This window comes from Dromaius novaehollandiae, chromosome 6 (genome assembly GCF_036370855.1).
Source record: "Dromaius novaehollandiae isolate bDroNov1 chromosome 6, bDroNov1.hap1, whole genome shotgun sequence".
NCBI lineage: Eukaryota > Metazoa > Chordata > Aves > Casuariiformes > Dromaiidae > Dromaius > Dromaius novaehollandiae.
In genome coordinates this window covers 16,623,139-16,645,132 of record NC_088103.1, presented here as the reverse complement: position 1 = coordinate 16,645,132, position 21,994 = coordinate 16,623,139, and the positions used below count along the sequence as shown (strand labels likewise).

Here is a 21,994-nt window from a genome sequence, read left to right as displayed (position 1 = left end):
TTGTAAATGCTTTAAGATATAACCTATTAAATATCATTATGACACTTTTGGCTAGTTACTGCTTGCATTGTGTCTCTGAGCCCTAAAAAAATACCAAGAAAACAGAAAATATCTAGCAGTTTTCATTGTTTCAAGATGCTGGTCCCTGTGATCCAGCCATTTCTATGCACACCATTCAATAAAGCATTGGGTTAACTTTATTAGAGATAAGAATTTAAAGTTGGCTTTAACTTCCTTAAGTCATAGTTCTATCATGTCATTGCTACACGAATTTTCAGAACAGCAAAGCCTTACACTGTTCATCTAAGTATATAAATGCATTACTTTGGTTATAGACTATACATCTTTCACGGGTACAGTTTTACACAGATCTGTCAGGAGCTTTTACTGGACTGTAACAGAAACCAATCTAAAAGTAATTTATTAACATTTTGAGGCTATCCGAAGGCCACATGTAATCAAGATTTGAAGGAAAAAAAGGTGGATGCTTGTTTAAAGGAAACCAAATTTGATCAGCCTTGAAACTACTGGGGCCAAGAGCCTTCCTAGCAGGCACAGGAGGCTCCTGCTGCCAGTTATTAAAAATAACAGCTCTGAAAACCGCGCCATGCAGAAGGTGCAGGTTCATCTCATTGTTTTCAAATCTCACATGCCAGTGACTGACAAATGATTTAGAGTCTTCAAAAACTTAGGAAGTGATAAGTCAAAAGATTTAAAGTCTCAGATGCTGAAGTCAGATGACTTTATGAGGCACTTGGTTTTCATTTAAAAAATCTAGTCCTCATGATTGCCTGCAATCAAAATGTTTGAATTTCAGATAGCAAAAAAACCCCTCCTGATCTGTTGCATTTTAAATCTCCTGGTTTGGGCTGTTATTTTTGTATATGTGGGGTTGCTGGAATGAGGCACGCACAGACCCAATCAATCAGTAGGTCTTTCTTTCACCACGAATGCTGAAGGAATTGTCATCACCAACGTTAAAGTCTAAATGCCACTTAGCTGAGATTTACAAGCTGGAAGAATTGGAAGTCTCCTTTGCTCAAAGTTCTATGTTCAATCCTTTCTCAGAAGACACTGAATTTTGGTCTTTTTCCTCAAAATATAAAGGTTTGCATTTTTCATAGAACATGAAATCAACATCCTTTCATTCCTGACCCATATTTATAGTAGGTCAAGTAATTATGAATGAAAATGCCAATTTGCTCATAAGAATTCCATTTATGACAGAGATTAACTTACAAAATTGGTACTCCTGGCATCTTATTAATACTGTTCTGCCGTAAAATTCCTCAGGCAACAGGCAAAATAATGACTTCAAACTTGAACAGGATAATTACCTTACAATGGAGGCATTCTGAAGATAGAGTTAGCTCTGAATTTGAAAATACAATTTGTTAGGACCTTATCCTTTATAGAAAAGGGTGCAAAACATTTACAATTACCTTAATTTATATCTGTGACATTTTGGTTTAGATCCAATCAATTTCTAGTACATTAAGGAAAATCGTGTCATTATTCAAAAACAGAATTTAGCTATTCAAAGCAGTTTTCTTAACATTTAATTTTGGAAATGTAAGTCTTCAAATCTTAGCACAGTGAATTTCTTGCCATGGTCAAACACTTTGATTTATACAATATCTTTATTGTATCTGGTATGCCAAGATGCTCTGATGAATGAAAGAAATGGACACGTTTAGCACTGCCCATCAACTCCTAGCTTAAAGCACAGCGTTCCTCTGAAAAAGAGCAATGTCCTTGCCTATATAAGGACATACAGAAAGGTTTTCTAAATGCATCTGTAAAGCAGATTAGATAAACTACATCTAAATCCTAAGTGGACACACTTCCAAATTCATTGATTTGATTTAGCTTCCTTCACTTCCAAATGGAAGTAAACAAAGTTTCATTCTGTTTAGGTATAATCCGCATAAATGTCAGAGTTAAAGAGAATTAACTTTCTTGAAAGTTCCTTTGTAAGTACACCTGATGTGAAAACAGTGTAACAGATGAATTCAACAGATGAATCTCCTTTCTGAGTGGAGCAGCTCAACAGACTCCTGCAATAGGAGAAGATGTTTATATTGCATTTCATCTTTCTTCAATCCTGCAAAGCCAATGCATGCAAGAGGGAACATTCTGGGTTCTCTGTACATAGATACAATTTCTTACCGGCCAAGCTGCAGGAAATTATAAAGCTACTCAGGACTAATTTAACATGGGAATATTTGTTATACACAAAGATGCACAAGGAGATTAAAATATTTCACTAGAAACCTGGGTTTTTTTCTGTTCTAGCTACACAAAACTGAAAAACTTGCCCTAACAAGGCAGCCTGGAGAAAATTTGCCATGAATCTCGCATTGCTAATTTTAAGGCTGTAGCATCATTTACACGTAAGGTGCCTACCCTTGTCATTTCCTCACTGAACTCCAAAATGAGCATGACTTACCTGGACCTGGTCAGAGCTCAGATTTCTGCTTGCAGAAAAATGTTGCCCCCACCCCCACCCCTTTTTTTTGGTCTGTAAACTAAGCCAGACTAAAGCAAGCAATCAGGACAGTCTTTCAGGAACAGAAACATTCATCAGACAGGCCCTTAAGGAAACAGATACAGGTACTCGTTCTTGGACACCAACATGTTGGTGATAGCAATCCAGAAAATAGGAACACAGAAACAAAAATCAATTGCCTCCCTGCAGTATACTCTGCCCTCTCTGTAAAGGGCTGCAATCTCGGCAAAGTAAAGATTGATCTGAGGAAAAAAACAAAAAACAAAAAAACCCCCACACCCTAAAATCAGTCTTGATAATGGTTGCTGAGAGAAATCTAAGCATTATATTTGGAAACTATAACTATAGCAAATTAATGTAATAAATTCTGGAAATGTTGAAATTTAACCCTGATTCCCCCCACTTTGTTTCCATAGCATTGAACAATTTCTTTCTCTTTTTCAACAGATACTGTTAACTATTTCTGAGAATAAATTTAACCCTTCTCCAGCAACATAAATAATTTTCTATCTCCATAAAAGGAGACTAAAAGGTGAAAATGCTAGGTGAAACTAGGTTTAATGCCTAGCAAGAGGATTAAAGCTTTCCCTTTTTGCCTCTCTTAACATACGACACTGAAAAGGAGTTTTCAAGTGCTCTATAGCTATTAAAGAGCACATCCAGCCCAGACTGAGAGAGGCTGTACTTCCCATGCAGTCAAGACATTATTTCTAGTTTACGCTAAAATCAAAAGTTAGCAAACGTTATACTTCCAGGCAAAAATACTACTAGTAACATTAACCCTTAGCTAAGGTCAGACAGATTTAAAAAAGTGACTAAATAAGGAGCCATTAAAAGAAACAGTATGTAGTTGGTTAGTTATGACAGCTTTCCTACAAAAATAGACTTCAGAATTCAAGCTTAATATTTAATGTCTAGGTACAATGATTAAGTACTAATTCATGGACATATATGTTTTATCAAAAATTGTTGCATCTCATATGGCACTACATTCTGATTCTTGGTAAACTTTAAAGATGGACTTTCAAGCAACAGCTGCTCCACTGTTTTTTTGCTCTCCTCACATATCGTGAATGTAGTTTTAATCTGTGCAGAATCCTATTTTGATAATATTAATTGCAAAAGGAATAATTGCTATAATACCAATAAAAATTCAAGCATATCTGTAATGAACAAAAAAATCTGCCATTGATCTGGACTTCCCATGGGAATATACCTGAAAACGGGGTAGAAGTATCTGCAGAAAGTTCTATACAAGGCAGTTGCCAGCATTTTACAGGAGTTCTCCAAGATGAACTTTACACAATCCAACATTTACCACTTGTGGCAAAAAGATGATTTAAGAATTTTCAGTAATATTTACATAATCTGGCATGATTTTACCATTTTATCCCAAATGAAAGCAGGCCTTCATTGTACTCCATTGCTCTGAAAACTTGAATAACAAAAGCAGTGCACTTACATATTCGAAAAGGAAAAAAATTATGAGTAACAAATTTCTAATTTTAGTATCACCTGTTTGTTTCACATTAGAAAATTAGTGGCCCATGTTTTTTTGTTAGGCAAATTAGCCATGGAAAACATTTTCAGTGCAACCCATTTGGTCTGAGGAAGAACCGGCCTATAAAATGCTGAAATATATGAACTCTGGTTGCAAGCAAGCCAGCAAGCAAAATGAGACTCATTGTAAAGATACTGTGGTATTTTTTTAATTGTGCACAGGTTCCCCTAGTCTCTGCTTGGTGGATATAGAGCTGATTAACTATGTATTAACAACCTCTGCTTCAGTAGTTTGTGATGGTTCCTTTAAGCTCCTATAATATATCTATCAACTAGCCAGTATACGCAACATAGTGTGTTTGTTACTCTTATGTATCCATGAACATCACAATACTGCACCAAAGTATTGTCAAGAGGACTGGGAACATACTAGAGCTTCCTTTAACTGCGTACTGAATGTCACCTATCACAACCATCTAATATAACCCCAGCTGCCACCTCAGTTAACCAGAAATTGATGGTATTGCTGTAATGGAATTATCAGTGACAGATACCTCCTATATAGCTTCCAGGTCACATTCACTTAAGCAATGATAAACAAGCATGAAACACTGTTAGCACAAAACAAGACCATAAATACTCAATTTTTGGTTAAAGAAACTTCAGACAGATGCAGCATCCTGTAATTTCCAGCATTTTATGCATGCTTTCACTCTTGTCAAAAACGTGTTGCATAACAGTGAAAGGAGACTTTTGGTAGACTTTAATTTATTCATTTATTTATTTGCTTAAAACAGCCATCCATCCAGAGCAAATATTGCATCACCCTTCTCTGGATTACACAGAAATACATTGGTGAACCTTAAGAATTTATAGCAGCCTGGTGGCATCCCCAAGGTCCTACATCCACTCATCCATTGCTCCTTTGCACAAAGTTGTTCAGGCTTCGGGATGGAGGGGAGCTGGAAACTGCTTGGAACGTAAACATCACAAGTTGTGAACCTTGTTTGTCCAGGACTCTTGCGTCTGAGGACTGACAGCTGGGACACCCGAGGTCTGCAATTCAGATAGAAGAAAAATAAAGGCCATGGGAAAGCAGACCTTGCAGCTGTACTTTATCAATAAGGAAATAATTTCCTCAGGGCCCAGTTGCCATTAAGTAGTAATAAAGCATATTCCTGAGGGTCATTGCTGCATTAAAACAGTACCTGACTATCTTGGTGACAACTTGGGACAGCAGGGACTGGCAGTGGCTTCCCCACTGCAGAAGAGGAGAGTTTGAATTCCTTCTCCTATTGCCCCCTCAGCTGAGATTTACGGGGTATTACCTGCACAACAACGGCCTTTCCCTGCCCAGTCACGGAGCTGCCTACAGTTTGCCATCTCCAGGTTACCCAGTGGATTCACAGCAGCTTTTAGCCAGATGCCTATAACAGATGGTGATACTATTTTGACCATTTAAATGAGAAAATTAAATCTAAAACCAGGAATGATAAACAGCTGTATGTGTGCTTGAGGATAAACTGAGACCTCATGTGCAGTACCAAGCACACTGGGCAACTGGAAAAACAGCATAAAGGGCTGTCACTTACCGCACAGGGAACCCTTACTCAGCCTCAACAAACCTTATTTATGCTTCTTTCAACACGCCTGTTGGTTACAATCTGTTGTCAGACCCTCTCTGTTGCGCCTGCCACTGCAGACTGAACTTTTGTGAACACCACAAGGACAATGCTGCCTGTCCCAGAACTTCCTTCAGTAAATATATTGGATGTGTTTGCATATTCTTCAACTTACCTAATGCACTTCAATTCTGGGTATGGCATTTACTCTTGAAGATTAAAAAAAAAAAAGGTCATAAATACAGCAGGAAAAAGGGAGCAATTGTAGAAAGGAGCAACCACTGAGAGCACCTCTTACTAATTTAGGAGCTGCCCTGAGGAATTTTCACTGGAACTACCTTGAGGCTGGTTTTTATGATACTGATTTGTATGATATTTGCATATGCAAAACAATCTCAATTCATGTTCAAACTGGCTGAGGACAAGTTAGAAAAAAAAATACTAGCATCCAATTGAAGACTTGCGATTTAAGCTGCTGCTTTGGTTCATCAACCCCCACATAAGCAAACACTATTCTTTTTGGTATTATAATTAGTTGGGATGCTGTGCTTTGAGATAGCACATAACTGACTCATATCTCTGATCCTCTGGGATAGTAAAACTAGTGGCTGCTTACAGACTGCAAGTGCATTTTCTTTCCTAGTTCTGCAACAGCACTTTTTAAAAAATATGCCTTTCTTCCATTTTTTTTTCCAAAGCAGAGAAGAAAACCGCACATTTGGCAATGCTGAGACTATAAACAGTAATTTCCTTAGTCAAATGTGATTTTCATTTCTTACTCAAAATATCTGAAGATCTAGATGAAAACTTTTAGTACATTTTGCTGGAACGACACAAAATGCTAAAACCTCCAGAAGGAAATCTAAGTTGTTACAGTCACTGTTGTACTGTAAATCTTATATAATTAATATTAATACTACAAACTTGAATAAGTTCAGATATATCTAGAAACACAGGAGCAACCAGAAATTATGTTTTATCCTTTCTGTAATGCTAAAACATGAATTCCTTATTAAAACAAGCTTTTTGAAAAATCGTCCTTACATCCTTCCATTTAGAAGGACATTACTCCTACTATTACAAACCCTGCAAACATTTACACATGTTCATTATTTATACTTCTTTAGTCTTTTATTCACTTTTATATTTTATTTAGTTAAGTTTCCTTCATGAAGTTCAAAGGATAGTTAAACGATCGCTTTCCAAAGGCAAATTAGGAATTTAACATCAAAATGCCTGCATATTGCCATATATGTTTATGCTTATGAACTCTCACATTCATGTTTACATCTTCTCAGTTAGTTTGCCCTTGATATTTGCAGTAGTTACTTCCCATTTAAATTGCTATGCAGTATTGATCAACTCCTAAAATATTACATAGTAAGAACAGATTACTTAGCTATAATATTTTATGTGGCAAACAACATTTTAATTATTAAAGCTACTGCTAGAACTATCTTTAGTATTGTGCAGTGTACAGTCAAGTGTACTGGAATTTGTCTATCCTGTAAAGTATATTAAGAGAGTAAATAAAAGCAGACAATATTGCTTCAATCAGAATTTTTTAATTGTATTCCTACAAAATCATGTAAACATTAGCGTACTGATCCAGAAAAAAATCAATATAATATAACGATGCATAAACTGTAGGTTTAAAAGAATGTCAACACTTCAACAGTTTATAAATTAATATATACAGTAATGGGTAATCATCATTAGATAAGAACACCTCATAACTATCACCTCATAACTGAGGAATTTAGGTGCAAGAGCCATAAAACAAACAGACATGCTCTGACACCAACCTTGATTATGAGGCAACATTGCAATCTAAATGACTGCCCATTGTTATTTCATATTAAGCATTCAATTTAGCTGCTAAAACAAGTATAAAACAATAGTTTTGGTAGAAGTTTATTTGAAATCATATAGCAAAGATCCCTAATGTAATAAAAAAGCCCAAAAAAAGAGTACTCCATAAACAGGTTTCTAGAAGAGTGAAACTGAAGTTTACTAGGGTGCACAAAGAGACCATCAGCATCTCCATTTCACACTTTTTCATGTAGAGCACCAAAATAACATCTCCAGCTAAAGAAAACATTTCAGGTAGTTTAGAAATGGAGAGTAGTAGTTGGATGGAAAAGTAAATAAGATGCAGGGCACAGATTAGACTGATCCAAAATTCCTGCTTCCACACTGATGCAGCATTATGGGCAGTTTAGTTGTTTTTCAAATTAGAAAGTGACAGGAAACTAACACTGTTGTCAGCTTCTTAACTCTTATTTTCCTTTTAGCCTGTCCCTACAATCACATTTCGCAGGAAAAAAAGTATAGGAAGCATATCCTAAAGAATGATCTCAAATAAGAGGCATTCTTCCCCATGTTAGAAAATCCTCAGGTATCAGTGAAATTATAGACTATGTATGATCATTAGGATTATCCTGGAAATACTTGACACTACAAAAATTCTCTTAACTGAAAACACTTTAATATGATCTTGAGAGAATCTTTCCAAAGTTAAATGTATTTTTCCATTTCTAGAGCTGATGTAGAATTTTCTACCATCTTATTTGGTACATTTTTCATACATAAAAATCACTTCTCCCCCATGATGAAAATAAATATTTCACTAATAAAGATGTTCTTATTTACAAGAAAGGGGAAGTCATATCTAGCCACCTAAAGCTTCTTGCTATATTTTCTTCCAGTTGTTCAGGAACAGATTTTGTTTATTTTTTCTATAGGAAATCCTGAGCAGTAAGGTGAATAAGGTTTGGCAAATAGCACCAATTTTCCATCACTTGTTTTAATTAACAGGGTACATTTATCATCAGCACCGCATCTAGAAACACTATCATAGTTGAACTAAATGCCCAAATAAGAGCTTACGATAAACAGTGTTATTCCTACTGCCAGAATCTGAGCTAACGCTGGAACAATAAGAGCAGGAGGAAACAATTTTTGCTAACTCTAAGGACACAAGTTGTGAACAAAGTAACATTTTCTTTCTTTTTTGGTTATAATGGATGTAGGTGGAGAAAACTACAGTTCATAGGAATGATGGGAAGAAATTGCTTAAGCTGCTGTGTCAGCTTCCAAGCAACATGCTTCCAAGCTGCCCACTGTAGCATTAATACAATGGTGCAGCACTCTGAAGTATTTATAAATGACCCAAACTCTTCACTGTCGTTTCTACCAGAGCAGCTCCAACAGTGAACATGTTATTGTAAGCCAGACTCCCAACAGCTCTGAGCATTTAATTATGTTATATTCCAGGCTTGGAGAGATTCTGTCAGACATGAACCCAAAGGATTTGTTGACACTAGAGCCTTAGCTCACTACGTTTCCTGCGGCTGGTTTTTGCTTGTATTGCTAAACTGGTTATAACAACAATGACAGACCAGACAAAAGAAATCTAACACAGATGAGGCTAAATTTAGCAATTTGGGCTTCAACTGTGGATCAACTACTAGGAGACAAACCTTTCACTGGACTGGCCCTGTACAGAGGCCTGGAAAAGTTTTATCACTGATGTACCTGAAGTTTTGTGTAAACTATTAATTTTTCTCTAATGTACTACAGCAACACTCATTTGGTATTCACGTAGATGGTAATAGCACAGTTGTTTTTTTCAAACATCTTTTGACACCTCTCTTCATTCTTCTTTCCCATGTCTAAAAAGACACAGGCACAACCTCCTAACAAGACTTCATGTTCTAACTTTTTTTATTTGTAGCCTGAAGACATTCCTCCCACTGATATGCAAATGATTTCCATTTCCTCACCCAAGCCGTCCCATCTGTGTCTTATGCTTCTATATGTGAATATTTCAATAACAGAGGACTGATATGAGAATATAAACACAATTAGCAGACCTGAATTCAAGTGATACTGCCAACAACAGTGAACCTTGAGAAACTTCAGATATACTAGTATATGTTTAAGACCTTGTTCAATGTTGTCACAGACAGGTCCAGTAACATTTAGAAGGTTTTAGAAGTCTCACGTGAAAGTGTTTACTTCTACTAACTCTGACCGTATTCCTCCTTTTCCCAGCCTTCTATACTTCAGGTTTGCTCTACTCCTTCATGCCAACTTCTTACCTTATTCTGTCTGATGAAGATAACAGTTATGGACTCCATTACAGCTCCCCCTGAATTTTTCCATTTTTAACCACTTTTTAATAATTATATTAAAAGCTGGACATTTAAATTAAATGAATGAAAAAGTTGAAAAGAAAACCAAAATACTGTGGCAGTCTTAAGGAGGTAATGAAAATAATACAATTGTCAGTAAGAACAATCATTACAATTCTTCTCTCTACAATCATCCCAGGAGTTATGTGGCTCCTTGTACTCCAGCATAAAGATTACATAAGAAATCTAGGTAAGGTTGCTCAAAAATAAATGCAAAGGAATACAGGGAAGTATTTTGAAGTTTTCAGTAATTTCTTGACTGAAATGCAAGTGTATTAAAATTTCCTGTTGAACAAGGTATAATGCAGCCAGGATTTACCAAGAAATCCTTTCTGTATGTACATGAACAAGGTTTTCATGTACGAAACTATCAAACAAAAAATCTTCTCTCAAAGGTTGATTTTTGTTTGGATGATATATGTAACACTACCAATGCAGTCAATATATATTAAGTTAAGCCAATTCATATGTTACATCCAGCAATTCAAACAATATACCAGTGGGAGGAGAGGAACAATGTTTTAATCAAAACATACTTCTTTTAATCCTCATATCCTTTTTCTTCATCATCATCATCAGTAGAATCTGCATAGGACTCAATGGTGCTATATATGAAAGAGTACAGCTTGACATCTGGTCCTGAAGTAGAACAGCTTCTGCATTCTTCATTGTAGTATCTCAGTAATAGCCTATAAATATCTCCTTAAAAATGAAAAGAAAAATACATTTTTTAAAATGTGAGATCATACCATATGATGAAGGCATGACTGCAACTGTAGACTAGAAACGCACATTTGCGCCGAGACAGTAGCTAGGAACATCTTTTTAAAGGAGTAGTGACAGAGGAGCTAGACAGCTGTACAAGGGGGACCCTGCTATTTGCAGGCTAGTTACAGGGTGGGGGTCCCTCGGCTTTCTGCTCAGCTCTCTGCACGACCTGAACATTAGCTTGCACACATATCCTTTACAAATGTCTTACCAATGACCCTTAGCTACTTTTGTGCTTCTATCCCAGAAGTTAAGGACACTATTAACATTTACAATGGGGCAATGGATATACAGCTTTTCTTGTATTGCTACTGGATAACAGTTCTGGCTACTAATTCATCTTGCAGCATCAAGCCAAAACCATTATGAGACAAATCTGTATCAAGAACGTGTAAGCAGATCTTCCTTTAAAAGTATTTCAAATAATACTAACTTATACTGACTTTGAAAGCCGTCTTTTTACTGCATATATCCAGATTTTCCAAGCTCTGGGGCATGAATTCCAAGGGTCAACTGAGAAGGGTTAATCTGTTCCAAGGATTCAGAAAGTCTTGTAAAAAATTAACACTTCTCAGTTGACCCTGAATCAGAACAGCTCCGCAGTTTAAAAACAAGTGCAAATAAACTAAGACCAATTTGCTTGAGTTCAGGACTTGATGATAATAGTTCTTACTGGACAATTTCCACTTAAAGAAGGATAAATCTCTCTGCTGCACGAAAAAATTTCTTTATGCTCACCAACAGTTTGGCCCTTCTCACAGAGAAAAGTGTGCATACTGTAAATATCCCTCATCAGCTCCACATCTCCAAAGGTAAAATAAACAACATCGCGTCCAGCCTCAGCAGCTGCCAGTATCTGTATTAAGGCTGAAAGAACAGAAAGAGATTACACAGGTGAACATGGGATAAAACAATTTGTTGAAGGGAAAAGTACAGCCTGACCCTACAGCAAATAATCACACCACCAACCGCCAGGTGAATACTGCACAGCAATGGAAACAATGGGTGGGTAAGCATTACTTCCACTTTTAAAACCAAGTAAAGAAAACCCGACGCTGCAGGTAAGAAGGCTGAAGTATTCTGCTGGAGTCACAAGAGACAACCACCTCGCACACCTTTCTGCATAAACAATGCCTTTAAAAAAAATTTTTTTTTCCCCTCAAGCAGCCATTAGCTCTCCAATGAGCATGTACTACAGCACGAGAAAACACAGAGCACCATCTTATATCCTGTTTTAAGGTACTTACGCTGAGCCACAGCAAGAAAGCGGTAAAGAGCCACCACTGGCATGTGACTATTTCCATTCTCTGCCACCCTTAAGGAGAAATGGAGCAAACCCTTTTACTAAGTAAGCAACACAGAGCGGGAAACAGTCTGTGCCTGGAAAGGGCTGACCCAACTTACATCTCCCAAGAGGAAATCTATGATGCTGCAGCCTCTAATAGCACAATGCAAAGTCTCCATCTAATCTATAATAAAAGTATGCAGCATGTAATACAATAGCTCATTCTGACCTATAAATACTCTTTAATTTCCAGCTTTATTTCAAAGCCACTGGATCAAGCTGCATCCCATGTTCTGTTGATGGGTAACATTACAAAATTGACTTGGACTGTTTTTCTACAGGGAAGAGAAAGAATGCTCCCTATTTCAGAAATAGATCTTTTAAGATTTATGTTGAGAAACCATCCAGGGTACTGATCAATGAGGTAGCTGAGCCAATCTAGTGACTCACTGCAATTGGAGAGGGTGGCTACTACTTTAGCAGTTGAATTGGCAGACTGAGGGGTTTGCCAGAGCCAGAGCTGGTGCAAAGGAGGGCACCAAGCTATTTTAAGAGCTCAGCCAGTACTTTCATCAGCCAGTACTGTAAGCTGGGAGTGCAACCAGCAAATACAATCACATTCATTTCAGATAGTGTTACAACAGTCCAAATAATGGGTCCCTATCAACTATTTTATCTACTAGACCTTGTCTTGTTTTAGATCACATGGACACAGTTTCAATATTAATCATCCAATGACAATATTAATCACATTTTAATTTACTTACTGGGTAGAGAAAGAAAAAATTAATTTTAAGTAAAACAGGGAATGTACTGCACTACTACCTGCTAGTGGAAATTAAACAGAAAACTGTTCATAGCTTAGCTACCATTTTTAAACAGAGACTTAATAAAATACTGCAGTCTTTAATCAAAAAACTCTTGTAAACCCATAGCTAAAATTATAAATTACATGATTCACATGTGAAATTAATCTCAATCTGGGAATGATATTTTAATTAAACTACTAAACCAGCTGTGGATTTGGTAAAGCTTCAGTAGTTCAGTTTTTAAAGCGCCTAATTAACTAGCTTGCATAGGGGAACAGAATCAAATGAATCTTCATATTCATTCCAAACAAAAAACACAGTTTTGCCTTATACAAAAAGCATTAAGAAAACCCTACTGTTTATTTTGACTTGCTCTAAATCTCATGAAACGAGGATCAAACAGTTCTGGCAAGAGTGAGGCTTCACCACCTCGCAGGCATTAGCGGTACACAGCACCCACTCAAGCGCCCCCGCTACCGATACCAAAAGCAGCGTCACAGGAGCAGGGACCGAGCCCCTGCACGGGGCCGGGGGGGCTCTTGCCCCTCACCCCCAGCTGCCCTGCTCTCACCTAACTGCGCCTGAAGGGAGGGTTGTGCTCACACACCCCCTTCCACCACCCAGCAAGGTCCCAACTCCAGCACAACCCAGACCCCCCTGGGGACCCAGGTCTCCACACGTGGGACAACTTCACTGTGCTCCAGTCCCTTTTTCCGGAGGAAGGAGGTTATTGCCAGCGACCAGGCCCCCTCAGCGCTCCCCACTGCTGCGGCACAGCAGCGGCACACGGGGCAGCAGGAGCCCAGAGAGATCGGCACGGGGAAAGTGGCACCAGAGGCAGCAGGGCCAAGGAGAACGCAGCGCTGCACTGGAATTAACGTCTGTTATTTTTGTATCATTGTCTATTCTGTAAATTCAGAATTACAATGCTATCATCATAGCACCACAATATCACACACATTTACATTAGGCAAGATGCAAGCTTTTTTTTTCTTCCACCAATTCTACAAGGGTCTTTTTAAAGCTGATGATAGCCTTGCCAAGGAACTCATGTTTTCTCAGATAGGCAAGAGCTCTGATTCAGGTAAACAGTACTTTCTCACAATCGTTAAAAGTTAAGTTTATGCGTTTACAAGATGCCTCACTTCAGATTGTCTCCTTTGTGTTTTAAACAATAAAACAACAATCTTCTGATCTTTAGACAACTAAACATACCCTCTGCATCGACAAGCTGCTAATTTATCCTCTGGTCTGAAAGACTAGCCAAGATCGTCCAACTTCTCCCAGCTATATAAACATACTTTTTCAATATTTCAAGTCCTATGACCATACTGAAAACTTGTGGAAATATCTACGATTTAGCTGGGATCTGTCTGTTCTGTTAAAATATCAGGTCTTTCATTTATAAAGCCAGGCTTGCTTGGTTGTCCTGAAGTCTCTGCTACAGATCCAGGTACCACATTTGAAATGACAATGGTGTATATTTAACAATGTTATATGAAAAAGCACAATTTTAAATTACAAAAACTATTTTGTCATTACAATACACTGTCTAGACTCTGTAGCCAGCAACAGTTTTTTCCTTGGGTTCAGTGAAACTGCGGTATTGATAACCTCATAGTTTGCTAAAGTATCTTCTGAAATGAAGGATTCATGACACTCTATAAACTGCAAAATATTTGGCCACTGTAAAAGATTTGGCCACAGCAAAGTGAAACCATTGAGAGAATTTGCAGTTCAAAATAACCCTATACAACATTTTAAGAGAAAAGGGATAAACACCTTTGGCACTTAGGACTGTGTAGGGAGTATCTGTGAACTAAGAGGAGCCTTCGTTTGGTTATCACACATCAAATACCACTCTGACAAAAAAAAAAAAAAAAAAAAAAAAAAAGGCACAAGCACACATGTTTTTTAAATTACTGTGCCCTTTTCATAGTTCAGCTAACTAAAAAAAATTAAGTCATCTTGTTCCCAGTCAGCACTGGCTCAGAAAAAAGTGCCACATATTAAATGACCAGTTCCATATTCCACTGCACATCACTGTCCTTAAATTCTCTTTATTAAGCATTGATTTTGCAGAGACAGCTAAGAAATTAAGTTCAGTTTACAAGAAGAGTAGCTTTAATGAAAGTTGGGCCAGCCTCCTCCTTTCTAAGGCCTGACAAAAGAACAAGAGAAGGCTTGAGAGTATACGCATAAATACGGACAAATATTTTCAGAACAATAGCAGTGGTGTAACTTGCTTTTAAATGTTATTTCTGTCGAACTTTGGAAAAAATGAAATTATCCAAAACCCGAGGAAAACAATGAATGAAAGATCAAAATATGATATAAGCTAAAATAAAACAGATATCTAACAGGCACTTTATCAAGCCTCTACATGTTCTTGTTCTGGATAGAGTTTGCATCTAATCTGTGAAGCACTACACGATTATGGCCCCTTTCTTTGTCTACATCTAAGACTTCTTCTCTTATGAGCTACTTCAACACACAGAATCAGCACTGGGGGTCTTTGTTAGTATACCTCAGTTTTGAGCTCTGATGGATGGGGGAGAGGAAGTAAGGCATTCCAGTGAGCAATCCCTACTCTACAATTCACATCCAGATGTTGAACAAATAATGTTTTAGATCAGATGAGCAATATTTTTAGCAGAAATCCATACACTGAAAAGAATATACATGGGATACTACAATTCAGACCAAGAACAGGTCTTATGCAAATTAAAACATTTATTAAGCCTTCCTAATGTGAATCATTAATCAAATATGATCAGATTCTGCAATAAATATTGCTCCTGATATTCATGATCTGAACTTGGCAATCCATTTTATTTAATGGAAACCAAAAGACAGCTGTCATGAAATCAATGAGCATTGAAAGAAAAATAGATTCCCAATGAATAAAACACGTTCGGAAAGAAAAATAATGAAGCCGGTAGCCTGAAAATTATTCATCTGAGAACATAACCACCTAAAGCTGTTCAGAAAAACAAATTTTAAATACTCCAAGGGTTTGACAATAACCAAAATGTAAATTTCCACTTAGAGTTATAGAAATCAGCATATGGATTTAAGTGTCAAGATCTATCAGTCCTTAACTTGATGCGAAAAGTGTCTTATATGAATGTAGGCATGCGATCCCTGCTGCACTATAAGTATTCTAATTAAAGAAAGGAAGGACATGGGAAAGTCAGGGCTAGCAGGTGAATCAGGAGAGAGCGCACCATCTCTGAGTGACTGCGGGTAACCTGGAAACCTCTCTGGCACACAGCAACATACCAAGGAGCAAGACTGAACATTAAGCATTGCCAGGGAGTTTTCGAAACTTTTTAAGTTACCAGGTACTTAGTTAAAGCAGCTTTGCAGAGATGAAAATATTTTAGGTTTAGTCGAAAAGATTGGCCCAGAAATGTCAACCCATTTATACGACTGAGAATTACAATATGTTATTTTCTGAATTAATATTGCAGATACATGGTTTTGAAGTTTTCAGGGTTACAGGTCCTTGTAAACACAGCATTTCACATGATGCACCTACCTCAAACTTTTGACTACAAATGGCGTACAAAAGCAGTACACATTTTATTGTTTAAGGCCACAAGTTACTCAAAGGCTAAAGATCAGAGTTAATGAACCAGTTCTGCAGACAGTTTAACAGTTATTCCAATTGTTGGCTAAACATTTATAAATCATGAACAAAAAGGAAAAATGTACTTCCTTTAACAAAAAAGAATATGCCCAAGAATCAAAATCTAAGTTCTTTGATTCATTTGGGCGTTAATGTATTGCTACAATTTACCTTTTAATCGGGAGTCCCCTCCAAAGGCACCGCATCCCCAGTTCCCTGTGGCTATTGCAGAGAGATGTTGAGGTGGAACATTGGGTCGAGAGAAGCCACAGTAGGCCTGCAAGCACACAAGAGTCCGCAGATGAAGTTGACAGGCAATCTGGTGCTATATTTTCCATACAGTTAGATGATAACAACAATCAGTACTATCTTCTAGTAAACTAAAATTCAAATAAATTCAATACAGCATTAGACTTCCTTTAAATTTAATGTCAATCACAGTAGCACTAAAGAATATAAGGCAAGAAGAACTTTTCCGTATTTAGATCCAAGCTAAAAAGAGGAATCCTAGGGATTTTATCAAAATTACAGAAAAGCTTTAGATTAGCCAGAACAGAGAATCTAACTTTAACAGCAGATTATATCATGTTTGTTGCTTTCTAGCCCACTTAATATACATGATGCTGGACTGCTCGATCCAGTATTATTAGAATTACTGAATACTGAAAACGAAATGCAAAATGGCATCTTAAAATACAGGTCCAATACAATAAATGAGGGAGGGGGAAAGTCGGATATGCACTAAGAAGTCTTGAGTAATGGCAGACGTTTCTATGCATACACAGAAAAAAAGATACATCTCTGAAGTTTCTGAGATGGCACAAGAATTTATTGAACACATTATCTGATATGGATTGAAAAATCCATGTCTTTCACCCCTGATTTAAGCAGTAAATTCTGGCTTCTGTTAGTTATAATTTGGCAGTGTGCCATGACTCAGTGTTTGCAAAAGGAGCATTTACACAAGTGTTTACAAATTACCTGTTCCATCAGGTGCAGCTTCTTAAGCTCTCTCTAAAGACAAAACTATTAGTGTGCTTAATGTCCAAAGCACATTTGTATAAACTGAGTGGGCCAAGCAAGCTATTACACCAGCTGTGTAGAAAAATAATTCTTCAAACTCCATCCTCCCAGTGACGGATATGGATTGGTGGTGCAATAGGATGGCATTTTCTTTTCAGTTTTTATTTAACAAGCATGTATTTCTCAACTAACCAGAAAAAAATATGGCGAATAAAAACTGTCTTGCCAGAAACGGTAAGAAAGTCTGCAAATGCTTGGAAGGGCTCCAGCAATAATGAAGAAAATATCTGAAGGAAGTACTCTCGTATGATTTTTCACAGTAAATAAAGGGTAAAGCTGTCTTTAAATAAAGAATTTAGAACAACTAACCACTTTCTAAAAAAGAAACAATGCATGAACATTTTAAGTAGTTTTCACCTAAGAATACAGCAACATGCCAGCTTTTTTGTGCATAGTTTTAAAGCACTTGCTTCCATATAGAAAATGGAAAAGTTGGTGCTTTTGAACAACATGAATTAATCTGTTCAAGTTGTGCATATTTCTAAACATATGGTATGTCATTTTATGTAAAAGTGTGTGATGTTCACAGTTGTTTTCTTTTCTTTTTTTTTCCCCCCACGCAGCTGCTCAATATAGTTTTCACAGTTAACGCTGTTTAAAACAACCATACCATAATTTTTAGGGAAGCCAAAGATGAAGCTATAGGATCTTAAATCTGTGGCTATCAAAACAGGTTTCATGACATTTATGAGTGGGATTGCAAGCCCAACTGTAAGTCAGTTGTTCCTTAGCATTTGGAAGGTGGAACTTCCAACTAGAAATAAAAATTACTGCTAGGGAGAGCCTTTATTAGGCAATAGTCTCAGGGATAGCAAGGATAAAACTATGACATCTTTTACACGTGTATCTGCAGATCTTAATGTTGAAATCAGACACAATTTCTTCTCATTCTGAGCAGCTGATTTAAGACAATCGTTTTCCAGGCATGGGATAAACCAGAAATAGGGGTCACACAGGTGCCATTTGAGAAACTTGACTGACAGTGAACGTCTGGTTCTCTAAGACAAATGGAGCGTGTAAAGGAGAAATCATATACGCTTATGGGAAAATACAAGTCTATAAGAAGAATAATTTTATTCAAGTTGTTTCAATCATTTCCTAATGTCTAACAATGTAACAGAGGGTCAAAAGAACCTCTGGAGACAGATAGGGGCTAAGCTATGTCTAGTAACACCTGATACACTTGTATTTCACAGCTCATGTGCATACATTCTGTTTACTGAGCCCTATTTTATTAAATCATAATGGAAATATAGAATTACAACTTATTCCCTCAACTTGCTTTCACCACCACAGAAAATTCTTAAGGCTAATATTAATTTAGACTCAAACAATTGGAAAAAAAACCCTCCTAATACAGTACATTCAAACACATTTGATTTGTTAAAGTAACACAGAACTTCCATTAAACTTAATTCTTTGTTTACCACAGTAAATATTTCTTTAACTGAGACTTAAAGTTTTCTTTAAATACCAACCACTTCTCAAACAATGTCAGCTAAACCAACACACTGTACGGAAGATTCATGAATCTACTGTAATCTATTCCCAATTTTAAATCCAACCAATAATATTGAAAACTGTATGCAGATCATAAATTCAGTAGAGTTGGCAACTTGAATTTTGTAGTAACATGTCACTGAAGATTACATTTATTTACAATCATTTTCAGGACTAATTTCATCATCAACCATAAAGAAACAAGCTGATGAATGTTATTTTAGTCATGAAGCTCAAGTTTTAAAGCTACCTTAGTCTTTCATCATCATTTCAGGGAGGAAAAAAATTGATGGCCTTTAAGGTGCGTTCCCTTTCTAGCTGGTTGGCTAGGAAAATACTCACCTAGGGCAGAATTTATTTAGATACATCCTATTACACTCTACTGCCTCCTATCAACATACTCCTGAAAGCAGGAAACTTCAGCAACTGCAGTATCATCCCCTTATTTTTAATCCTCCAGCTAAAGCCGAGCCTGTTGCATCTATAAAAGAGAAGCACTAAACAGACTTTACTATTAGTTTGTTTCTGACCCAAACATAAGCACAATAACAACTGTGTAAGCCCAACTCAATGGCCCACTAAAATAGTATTGTCATTGCTGTAACAGGCCACAGACCTTACACTAACTGCCTCATGCTAAGCATGCAAAGCCCCAGTTCTGGCCTCTTAGCTGTTATCAACTTGTTATGAGAACCTGCACTGTGAAATAGAGCTTGGTACTGGATGTCTCTTGCTACGACACACAATTTAAGCATGGGACAACAGCAAAGGCCTTGAGAACATGAACACAAGTTGCAAGCTAAGGCCCCAGAACTATAAACAGCTCACTGATGGCAATTACTGGTCATTGAAAAAGCACAACCTTGAGAGCTGGGAAAAGACTGCTTTTGCTTCAAGAAAATAAACAGCAGCTAAGCAAGAAATAAAAACAAAAACAAGGCAGCCAAGCAACAGGATAAAGCATCTGGCACAATTGGGAAAGTAACCCCACCTTCATATGACAGTATCCCAAGGATTAGCATGGAAGGTGGAAAAAAGCAAGGGGCACCATATTTGCCATCTTAAAACATGAGGTACCCCCTCTCCACCTTAACTGGAAGCATGAGCATGATTCAGCAGAGCCAGTCATAACTCAATCCTGTAAAAACACTGGGAGAGGACTTGAATCGTATTTTAGAAGCAGGACAATGGAGAGTTAGAAACACGTATATCCAAACTTTGTGTGTATTTTTGAACATTAAAGAAAACACATTTTTGAATAAGAGTATCAAAGAATAAGTGCTTCTATTTGAAAAGCTTCTACTTTAATGTTAGAGGGCAAAACCCCAAAGTACATCATCTATAAAACACAATTAAGCAAGAACATCCTTAGCTGAAGATAGCAACAATACAAAACTACTGAAGAGGTACTATAAGCATCAGTGAAACAGGCTTAGACTGACTAATAAAAAGTTACTGGCCTTGTTGAGCTCTCTTCTAATTTTCTCCGGACCAAACTGATCAAGGAAACGTCTGAAATGAAATGCATCTATAGCAACAATTTCGGTGTAGCGTCGCTGCCATTCATCCCTAAAATTGGAGGGAAGACAAAAATGGATGACAATAAAATTAGTTGTTTAGCATTGACCATATAAGCATCATCCAAAATAAGCAACTCCTTGCAGAGTTTCTCTGCTAGTAGAAGCCAGAAAGGTGAAGCTCAGAACACTCAGTGGAGCAGGTTTAGTTTTTGGGTTTTTTTTTTGTTTTTTTTTTTGGGGGGGGGGGGGGAAGGGAAGGAAAGGAAGCAGTAGCAGCAGGAAAGAGACAAAAGGTTTCGCAATAAAAAGTAAAAAAAAACCTCTGGCTAGACTTTGAACATCAGAGTAGAAAGGTGAAACAAAATCTAACTAAACTGCACTGTTTATTAACTACAGAGGAACACTGCAAGGTCAGGAAAAAGGAAAAAAAGGGCACTTTGGCTCCGTCATCCTCCAATATTTATAAGAGCACACTGCATGTGCTTCAAAAGAACTCATTTCTCCTCAGCTTGCCTTGTTCCCATAGCAAATGCATAATTTTGTGTATAGACTATGATAACATTGTCAAGCAAAAAAAAAAAAAATCTTGGATTAAAAATACATAGAAGTTGTTGGTTTAAGAACTGAAATATTGGCAGGTACCACCATTAGCATAAAGACAGCAAGGAAGATCATTGATAAGCATAAGGTAAGTTACTTCGCTTGTTGGCTCTACCAAAGAGAGCAAGAGCAAACAGCAGAGTTCTCTATGAGGAAGAAGGCTAGGAAATACCTAAGCCACAATTTTTTCAAAATTTTAGACAGTTTATTCCTTCAACTGGAATATTTATGTGAAACTTTACCTTGGGGTCTTATCTTCATGGCTTCTTGCCCACCGGTAGGTTTCTGCATAGCCTGTATATTCACTGTACTGCTCAGTACCTGAAACACAAGTAATGTTCCATATTACATACAAAATTTGTAAATATTTTTCCTCTTGCCAAATATTCTTTCACAGGAATTATTGTTTCTCTGAATGAGCATGCAACACTCTCAGGAGCATCGGTGGAAGCTAGAGATTCATATCTGTATCTGAATACAAGTCTTGTAACCAGTACAAACTTCTTTTCCAGAGGTGATAGCTAGCATCCATCACAGAACATTACAAGCACAAATCTCTTATCCAGTATAAAACTAGAAGATAATTCTCAACTCTGGCACTCTAAAGATGGATAGTTCCTGAACAAATGGCCTTTCTTCATCAAAGTTCTACTGATTAATATCCGTTTAACAAAGACTGGGTGCCTCGCTTTCACCAGGATTTTGTTTTTCTGAGATCCCAAGTTGAGAAAGAGAGATTCCTAAAACATATCGAGAAGCAAACTTGAGAAAAGCGTTGGGTTGGCTTTCCTGGAACGCACTGACAGAGGCGCTGTAACAAAGGAAAGCTGAGTACAGCAGCCAGCATATTTCTCAGTTTTAATGATATAGTAGTAATTGGTAACTCTAAGTTTTCAAAACTCCAGACAATTCCAGAGTTTTTGATAGAATGGCATGTTATTAACCTTCAGAATTCACTCTGAAATACTAGC

General features: G+C 37.2%; 1 protein-coding gene across 5 annotated transcripts in view; it reads right to left on the bottom strand.

Annotated features, from left to right (window-relative positions):
• Window positions 1-4,766: 4,766 nt before the first annotated feature.
• PARG (poly(ADP-ribose) glycohydrolase) overlaps window positions 4,767-21,994 on the bottom strand; it is an 83,446-nt gene continuing 66,218 nt past the window's right edge. For 4 of the 5 annotated variants that reach the window (XM_064513763.1, XM_026116728.2, XM_064513762.1 and 1 more), the window contains exons 14-18: window positions 21,266-21,344; window positions 20,364-20,472; window positions 16,492-16,597; window positions 11,334-11,462; window positions 7,181-10,529 (exon numbers count right to left, since the gene is read on the bottom strand). In XM_064513763.1, coding sequence (XP_064369833.1) covers window positions 10,369-10,529; window positions 11,334-11,462; window positions 16,492-16,597; window positions 20,364-20,472; window positions 21,266-21,344 — 584 coding nt within the window. In that variant the 3' untranslated portion in view covers window positions 7,181-10,368. Of the gene's footprint in view, window positions 5,066-7,180; window positions 10,530-11,333; window positions 11,463-16,491; window positions 16,598-20,363; window positions 20,473-21,265; window positions 21,345-21,994 lie in introns of those variants that run through there. The other variant, XM_064513761.1, reaches the window with a different exon arrangement.